Genomic DNA, 9,160 nt, shown 5'->3' with positions numbered 1-9,160 from the left:
CCAACTTCGGCTCAGGTCACGATCTCACGGTCCGTGAGTTCGAGCCCCGCGTCAGGCTCTGGGTTGATGGCTCAGAGCCTGGAGCCTGTTTCCGATTCTGTGTCTCCCTCTCTCTCTGCCCCTCCCCCGTTCATGCTATGTCTCTCTCTGTCTCAAAAATAAACATTAAAAAAAATTTTTTTTTAATGGTCAGCGTGGTAAATTTTGTGTGATACATATTTTACCACAAATATTTAAATCAATAATGTAATATGCTCAAAACCATCAAATTATACTTTTAGTGGGTGAACTTTATGGCATGTGAATTGTATCTGAATAAAGCTGCCCCAAAAAAGAAAGTAAAAGGTGTTAAATGATCCACTCTGGGTGTACATAAGCCACATACACCACTGGGTGGTATTATTGCTGTACTGTGGAAGAGGAAACAGGGGCAGCTGGGTGGTTCAGTCGATTAAGCACCCGACTCTTGGTTTCGGCTCAGGTCACCATCTCAAGGTTTTATGAGCTTGAGTCCCACACAGGGCTCTGCACTGACAGCACGGAGCCTGCTTGGGATCCTCTCTCTCTCTCTCCCCCCACTCTCTCTCTCTGCCCCTCCCCAACTCATGCAGTCTCTGCCTCTTCAAAATAAATACATAAACTTAAAAAAAAAAAAAAAAAGAGGAAACGAAGCTCAGAGAGGTGAAGTGATCTGCTTAAGGTCACACAGCTGGTGAGCCGCAGAATCTGGATTCCAAGCGGGGTCTGGGAGTCCCCTGTCTGCTCTGCCATTGTGCAGTCTTCAGCACCTGCCTTGGCCCCTCCCTCTCTGGTTCAGGGACCCGAGGGTGCTCACAACCAAGACCCTCAGACCAGTCACTTCCCAGCTCTCCTGGGATGGGAGTCAGGGCCAGATGTGGCAAGTAAGGGAGCAGGAGGTGACGGTGCTCTGGGAATGCCCTTGGCAGGGAGCATGTGCCCGCCCAGGGCACGGAGCAGGCACACGCTTGGGTTTCTGGGCCAGCATGGCTCACATGACAGCCCAGAATTTACCAGCGGCTGACCAGGGCCAGGCCAGCGCCCACACCATGGGGGACTCAAGAGACACTTGGCACTTGATTTGTTCAGATTCGGGTTCCAGCAAGAGACAGGACAGCCCCAGTGCAGTAGTTACTCGACTGCTCGGGCATCTTTTGGAATCCTGGACATAGGCCACAGGCCACTATCACGTGTCTATCCAAGCCCAATACGGTGGGTCTCGAACGGACCACCAGAGGCTGGAGAGAAGCCTGGGATCCTCCAGGTTCCCAGGTTCATGCAAGGAGAGACTCCCAAAGTTCCCACGGGCCTCTGGCCTCACTCCTACTCCTCCACCAGCTCACGGCCCCACCGCATGGAAACTGAGGATGAGGCAGAGCACAGCCAAGAGACAGGGCACAGCCTGGCTTCCCAGGCCTGGGGACAGTTCCACGCTAACTACCGGCTCATGTTGGCCAGAGACAGAGAGAGAGAAAGTTAATCAGAGACACACACAGATGAGAAGGGGACAGACCAGGGGTTCTCGAGGCAACTGTGTCCCCCAGGGGACAGGTGACTGTGGTGATGTGTCATATTGTCACAACTGGGGAGGAGGTGCTACAGGCATCTAGTGCGTGGGGACCAGGGACGCCATTAACACAGCAGCATCCAGTCCCAATGTCGATATTGCTGGAGTCAACACAGAGATAAGGAGGCAGCAAAGAAACAGGGAAGGACACAGAGATAAAGACACAAGAACTGGCATCATCTGGAGTGAACAAAACCAGGAAGGGGCTGGGGGGGAAGGGGGAGGGGGCGGAGAACAGCTGAGTCCAGTGGCCCCATCTGATTCCAGTTCCAAATTCAATGGACTGACATCTTAAAGATTTGAATAATAATAAAAATGCACTTCATAAGAATATATTATCCGTGCCGGTCCCGAAGGCTGGCAGCGTTTTCCTGGAGGGCTACAGAAAAAGCAGACGAACCAAGCTCAGCCATCATCGGGGGCAGAAGAAAAAGAAAGCCAGGCAAGCAGGGGGCTTCAGCCACCCCTAGGGAAAAAAATAAATTAAGTAACTTTTTTTTTTCTTTTTAATGTCGTATTTATTTTTGTGACAGAGGGAGACAGAGCATGAGCAGGGGAGGGGCAGAGAGAGAGGGAGACACAGAATCCGAAGCGGGCTCCAGGCTCTGAGCTGTCAGCACAGAGCCCAACGCGGGTCTCGAACCCACAAACCACGAGATCATGACCTGAGCCGAAGTCAGACGCTTAACCAACTGAACCACCCAGGGGCCCCAATTAAGTCATTTCTAATAAATAAGCCACGAGATGTTGAAAGGGTGTATTTGCTCCACTTCCAAAGGCTTTCAGAACACCCATTTCTGGTCGCAAAATAAGCAGACCCAGATGGAGATCCAAGGACTCCCCAGAAAGCTGCTTTGCAAACCCCCAGTGGTTCCAAGGGCAGGGCTGAGCTCTTCGAGGCCCCAACACCCAGCATAATCCCTGGGGCAAAGCAATGCCCCCAACACATGTGCAGTATTTCCAATGACTACACTTGACCTCTTTGTAGGACCAAGGTCCTTCCAGCAGCCTCTGTCCTTTTCTGCATTCACCTCCTCCTTTCCACTCCCCTGTTCTATTCCAGCCATACCGGCTTCTATGCCTTCCTTCCAACCCACCAGGCACACTCCTGCCCCAGGGCCTTTACACTTCCTGTTTCCTCATGATTCACTCCCTCTTCCCCTTCAGGTCTTTGTCCAAAGGTCCCTTCACAAAATTGCCACTTTCTCTCTTCCCCATTCTCTGCTTTGTTTTTCCCTATAGCACTTATGTCCTCCCAACTTGCTAAATAATTCCCTTGTGAATGTATTCAATATCTAGACAGACCCTAGGGTGTATAGAAAAGGACCACAGGAAGTATGTGTTGAAAGAAGGAATGGTCTTTACGCTTCACAATGACTATGATTAGTAACACCATCGGCCCCATTTAAAGATGGGGAAACTGAGCCTCGGGGACCTGAAGCTTGCACATCCAAGAAGGGGAGAGGCCAGCATTCTGCCTCAGCACACCTGACTGCAAGCCCAATCCCCCCACCCCGACCCGAGGTCCCACGATCAGGCCGGGCAGGACTGCAGGACAGGCTCAACACAGGAGGAATGAATGACCCTGAAAGTGACAACACCGAGCTAACCCTTAGTGGGCACTGTGTGTGTGCAGATGTGTGTGCAGATGTGTGTGCAGGTATGGCACAAGGCACCCCACATGTGTCCTCTTTTTATAAAGTTGTTTAATGATTTATTTATTTTTGAGAGACAGAGAAAGACAGACCATGGGCAGGAGAGGGGCAGAGAGAGGGAGACACAAAATTGGAAGCAGGCTCCAGGCTCTGAGCTGTTAGCACAGACCCAGATGCAGGGTTCGACCCACAAACCAAGAGATCATGACTTGAGCTGAAGTCGGGTGCTCAACCGAGACACCAGGCACCCTGAACATATCCCGTCTTCTAACCCTCACATCATCTTACACGTGAGGAAATGGAGACACACAGAGGTCACGTGACTTGCTCAAGGTCATTTAGCTACGAGTCCCAGAGCCGGATTCCAGCTCAGGCAGGTGTCCCCGAGGCCCTCCTTCTCCACCACGTGGCTGTGCAGCCTCCCAAAGACTTTCCTGAGAATCTTGTTCTGTCCCTGGGTCCCTGAGTCCAGGGAACCTTAGGCAGTTTCCTTGTCCTCCACCTTTTCACCCAGAATGGGGGCCATCTGGACTGGGTCAAAGATCCCTCACTGATTCCTGCACTAAACATTGCATAACACTGCCCTCCCCACCCCCCCACCGCCCTGCATGGATAAATAGGGAGCTCAAACGTTTAGAGAGACACAATGTGCAAATATGGAAAGCCAGAGAGCGCAGGGGGCAGCCCTGGCTGGCCACGCACCTGTGGGATCTCCCTTTGAAGGGGGTGGATGTTATGGGTTGCACTGGGCCCTGCTCCAAAAAAAAGCTGTGGAGACTTTGGAACGTGACCATGTGTGGAGCTATGTGATCCACACAGGTAACCGGGTTCAGATAAGGGCGTGAGGGTGGGCCCTGAGTACGAGTGATGTCCTTATAGAAAGAGGAAATTTGCACACAAAGACGTGCACAGAGAGAAGATATCACCTACGAGCCAGGGAGTGCTTGCAGGAGGGCGGCCTGGGACAGATTCTCTCTCACTGCCCTCAGAAGGGACCAGCCGGGTCAGCACCTTGTTTCTGGCCATGTAGCCTCCAGAACTGTGAGAAGAGAAAAGTTTGTTTCAACGTATTCATGGTGCTTTGCAGCAGCGGGAGCCTTAGCAGACCACTATAGACAGCGCAAAGAAATGTGGGGTTCTGTGGAGAGTGCAGGACGAAGGACATGGTCACCGAGAGCACTCACTGCATACACACTAAAATCATTTCAATGCCGCCTGCCAGCTCCACTCTTGGTCTTTGACACGAAGTCCTGCCTGTATGTGAATATCAGTTCTTTTTTTTTTTTTTTTTTTTTAAGTTATTTACTTTGAGAGAGAGAGAAAGTGCAAGCAGGGGAGGGGCAGAGAGATGGGGAGAGAGAGAGACTCTGTTCTGTCAGCATGGACCCCGATTCAGGGCTCGATCCCACAACTGTGAGATCATGATCTGAGCTGAAATCAAGAGGTGGATGCTTAACTGACTGAGACACCCAGGCACCTCTTATGTTTATTCATTTTTGAGAGACAGAGAGGGACAGAGTATGAGCAGGGGAGGGGCAGAGAGACAGAGAGAGACAGAACCTGAGGCAAGCTCCAGGATCTGAGCTGTCAGCACAGAGCCCCACATGGGGCTCGAACTCACGGTAAGATCATGACCTGAGCCGAAGTCAGATGTCCAACCGAGTGAGCCACCCAGGTGCCCCAAGCCTTTTTCTTTTTTTTTTTTAAGTCAGCTCTATGCCCGACGTGGGGCTTAAACTCAACACCCCGAGATCGAGTCACATGCTCTACCAACTGAGCCAGCCAGGAACCCCAAACACAGCCCATGACGTTCTACAGTCCTGCATGAAGTGTTTTCCCTGTACTGTAAAACGGAGTGGTACATGTAGTCGGTCAAGCATCCAAATCTTGATTTCGGCTCAGGTCATGATCTCACAGTTTCGTGAGTTCGAGCTCCACGTCGGGCTCTGTGCAGACAGCACAGAGCCTGCTTTGGATTATCTCTCTCCCTCACTCTTTCTGCCCCTTCCCCACTCATGCTGTCTCTCTCGCAAAATAAAGTTAAAAAAATAATAAAATAAAATAAAATGGAGTTAACATATAAAATGCTGTTTATGCAATAATAAAATAGTATACGTTACTTTTGTATTTATTAATATATTATAGTATTTTATATTATTTAATATTATTAACAATATAATGAAGTTATAAATTATATCATTTTTAAAAATTATATCAGTGTAAAGTAGTATGGGCATCATCTTTCTCCCACATGTTATATTTAATACTGTTAAATTTTTGTATTTAAAAAAAATTTTTTTAATGTTTATTTATTTTTGACAGAGAGAGAGAGACAGAGCATGAGCAGGGGAGGGGCAAAGAGAGAGGGAGACAGAATCCGAAGCAGGTTCCAGGCTCTGAGCTGTGTGCACAGAGCCCGACACGGGGCTTGAACCCACAGACCACGAGATCGTGACCTGAGCCGAAGTCGGACGCTCAACTGACTGAGCCACCCAAGCGCCCCAATTTTTGTGTTTTTTTAAACATTAAACAGTAACCCTCCCAGGGCACCAGGCTGACTCAGTCGGTAGAGTGTGCAACTCTTGATATTGGGGCTAGAAGTTCAAGCCCCCAATGGGATGTCGAGATTACTTAAATTAAAAAAACCTAAAAAAAAAAAAAAAGAGTAACCATCTTGATCTTCCTCTTCTCTTTTCTTTCAACCATTGATAATAAACCTTGTGACGATTTTCTTCAGCTTGACTGTCCTTGCTTTTTTACCCTCGGGATTCCTTAGGAATCAAGGTTTGTGTCCTGAAGACTGGCAACATTTTGCCGAATCAGAGAACCTGACAGTTAAACAGGACCTTAGAATGATGGAGTCAACAGACATTAATTTAAGGGAACCTGGGTGGTTCAGTCGGTTGAGCATCTGACTTCGGCTCAGGTCATGACCCTGCAGTTTGTGAGTTCAAGCCGTGCATCGAGCTCTGTGCTGACAGCTCAGAGCCTGGAGCCTGCTTCGGATTCTGTGTCTCCCTCCCTCTCTGCCCCTCCCCTGCTCATTCTCATTCTCTCTCTCTCCCTCTCTCTCAAAAATAAACATTAAAAAAAAAATTAAAAAAACAGACATTAATTAGACACAGGAGAGATCATTAAACAGTCGATAAAGGGGACGATCTTAGAGCATAAAGTTGAACTGGGTGGGGGCCACCGACTCCCGGAAAATGTTCCGACTTGTGTTTTGAAAGAGAGAAAACCAAGAAGAATGGAACCAAATTGTTTTTAAAAGGCTGGGTTTCAAATGTGGAACAACTGAGCTGCGTGTTTGTAAATACAGCTATTTAAAAGAACGTGTGACTTAGCTCCCAATGAAAATACCATACAAATTTGTGAGGCCTGGCTTTGTCAGCTAGAATGAGTAAACAGGAGAACAGAGGAGCTCAAAGTGAAGTCATTTCTAGCTGAATTAGTTGTTTATGATGATCCTGTTTTCCTTTTTGTAACTGTTTGGAAGCAAAAGAAAGGTAACAACACAATCTTGACCATTTTTCTTTCCAGAAGAACTCCTCTGTGGAGCTCTCACTGGAGATGAAGGACAGTTATTATAACTGAGCGCTACAGAAGCTACTAGTTTTCCAGAGTGTTTACAATGTGCCTGGTATCTTGACAGGTGCATTGCACACAATATCTCATTGAGTCTCCCCAAGAAATCTGTGAGGTCATGCATTTATTAAGACGAAGATCACTTTACAAGTAACAGAGACCCAAAATGACAGTGACCTAAATAAGATATGTTTACTTCTCTGTGACATAAAAATCTGAGATAAAAGGGTCCAGGGCTGGTGTGACAGCTCCATGGTGTTAGGGAAGTGACTTTCTTCTATCTTGGAGAAGTAATACGCACACCTTCCATTCTCGACTCCTAAAAGGTCCTCGTGTTCCATAGAGCTGCTCCAGCTCCAGCCATTACACCTATAATCCTCTTCAGGGGCAGGAGGAAAGACGAGAAGGGCAACACTCCCTAGGAGTTTTCCTTCTACTTTTACCTACGCCCCCTAGGCCAGAGCTTGGTCACATGGCCACACAGCTATAGTTGCCAGGGAGGCTGTTTCTCTCAAAATAATAAAGAAACATTTCAAAATAATAAACAAACAACACCAAGAGAATTAGGAAACAAGCCACAGACCAAGAGAAAATACCTGCAAGGAACCTATCTGATAAAAGACCATTATCTAAAATATACAAAGAACTCTTAAAATTCAACAATAAGGGGGCACCTGGCTGGCTCAGTCAGTGCAGCATTTGACTCTTGATCTCGGGGTTGAGCTTGAGCCCCACATTGAGTGTAGAGATTATTTAAAAATAAAAATCTTAAAGGAGCACATGGGTGGCTCAGTCAGTTAAGCGTCCGACTTTGGCTCAGGTCATGATCTCACCGTTCATGAGTTCAAGCCCCCCGTTGGGCTCTGTGCCGACAGCTTGGAACCTGGAGCCTGCTTCGGATTCTGTGTCTCCCTCTCTCTGTTCCTCCCCGACTCACACTCTTTCTCTTAAAAATAAATACACATTGACCGCTCTTCCTCTTCCCGTAAGCGGCCTGAGGTAATCTCTGAAAATGGTTCGCTATTCACTTGACCCGGAAAACCCGACAAAATCATGCAAATCAAGAGGTTCAAATCTTCATGTTCACTTTAAGAACACACGGGAAACTGCCCAGGCCATCAAGGGTATGCATATCCGAAAAGCCACCAAGTATCTGAAAGATGTCACTTTGCAGAAGCAATGTGTGCCATTCCGACGCTACAATGGTGGAGTTGGTAGGTGTGCCCAGGCCAAACAGTGGGGCTGGACACAGGGTCGGTGGCCCAAAAAGAGTGCCGAATTCTTACTGCACATGCTTAAAAATGCAGAGAGTAATGCTGAACTTAAGGGTTTAGATGTAGATTCTCTGGTCATTGAGCACATCCAGGTGAACAAAGCCCCCAAAATGCGGCGTAGAACTTACAGGGCTCATGGTCGGATTAACCCATACATGAGCTCTCCCTGCCACATTGAGATGATCCTTACTGAAAAAGAGCAGATTGTTCCTAAACCAGAAGAGGAGGTTGCACAGAAGAAAAAGATATCCCAGAAGAAACTTAAGAAACAAAAACTTATGGCCCGGGAGTAAATTCTGCATGAAATACATGCAAATAAAAGTAAAAACAGAAAAAAAAATAAAAATAAAAATAAAAAAATATATAAATACACATTAAAAATTTAAAAAAAAAAAATCTTAGGGGCACCTGGGTGGCTCAGTCGGTTAAGCGTCCGACTTTGGCTCAGATCATGACCTCACGGTTCGTGAGTTCGAGCCCTGCATCGGGCTCTGTGCTGACCGCTCAGAGCGTGGAGCCTGTTTCAGATTCTGTGTCTCCCTCTCTCTCTTCCCCTCCCCTACTTGCACTCTGTCTCTATCTGTCTCTCTCTAAAAAATAAACATTAAAAAAAACTTAAAAAAACTGTGAGATCATGACCTGAGCCGAAGTTAGACGTTCAACCAACTGAGCCACCCAGGTGCACCTAAAAAAAAAATCTTAAAATAATTCAACAATAAGGAAAGAAACAACCTGAATAAAAAATGGGCCAAAGACCTTAATAGACACCTCAGCAAAGAAGATACAGATTGCCAGTGAACATATGAAAACATGCTCCTCATCACATATCATCAGGAAATGCAAATTATAACAGTAAGATACCATCAAGTACCTGTGAAAATAGCCAAAATCTGAACACCAAAACCATCAAATACTAGCAAGGATATGGAGCATCTGGAACCCTTATTCCTTCATGAGAAGACAAAAATGGCAGGGCCACTTTGGAACACAGTCTGGCAGTTTCTTACAACACAAAACATACCCCCACCATATGATCCAGGAATTACACTCCTTGGTATTTA

General features: G+C 47.1%; 1 protein-coding gene across 1 annotated transcript; it reads left to right on the top strand.

Moving 5' to 3' along the window:
* The first annotated feature begins 7,797 nt into the window (after positions 1–7,797).
* On the top strand, positions 7,798–8,480 carry LOC113594868 (60S ribosomal protein L17-like). The gene has a single exon (XM_053213289.1). It carries the CDS (start codon positions 7,838–7,840, stop codon positions 8,390–8,392), a length of 555 nt encoding a protein of 184 aa, XP_053069264.1. The 5' UTR covers positions 7,798–7,837; the 3' UTR covers positions 8,393–8,480.
* The last annotated feature ends 680 nt before the right edge of the window (positions 8,481–9,160 follow it).

This window comes from Acinonyx jubatus, chromosome E3 (assembly GCF_027475565.1).
Source record: "Acinonyx jubatus isolate Ajub_Pintada_27869175 chromosome E3, VMU_Ajub_asm_v1.0, whole genome shotgun sequence".
Taxonomy (NCBI): domain Eukaryota; kingdom Metazoa; phylum Chordata; class Mammalia; order Carnivora; family Felidae; genus Acinonyx; species Acinonyx jubatus.
Note: the sequence above shows the minus strand (reverse complement) of the source record. Positions and strands in the feature narration are given on the sequence as shown.

What these genes read in the sequence shown, in the direction of transcription:
- LOC113594868 (XM_053213289.1), top strand. Translation starts at nt 7,838, where the DNA reads ATGGTTCGCTATTCACTTGACCCGGAAAACCCGACAAAATCATGCAAA.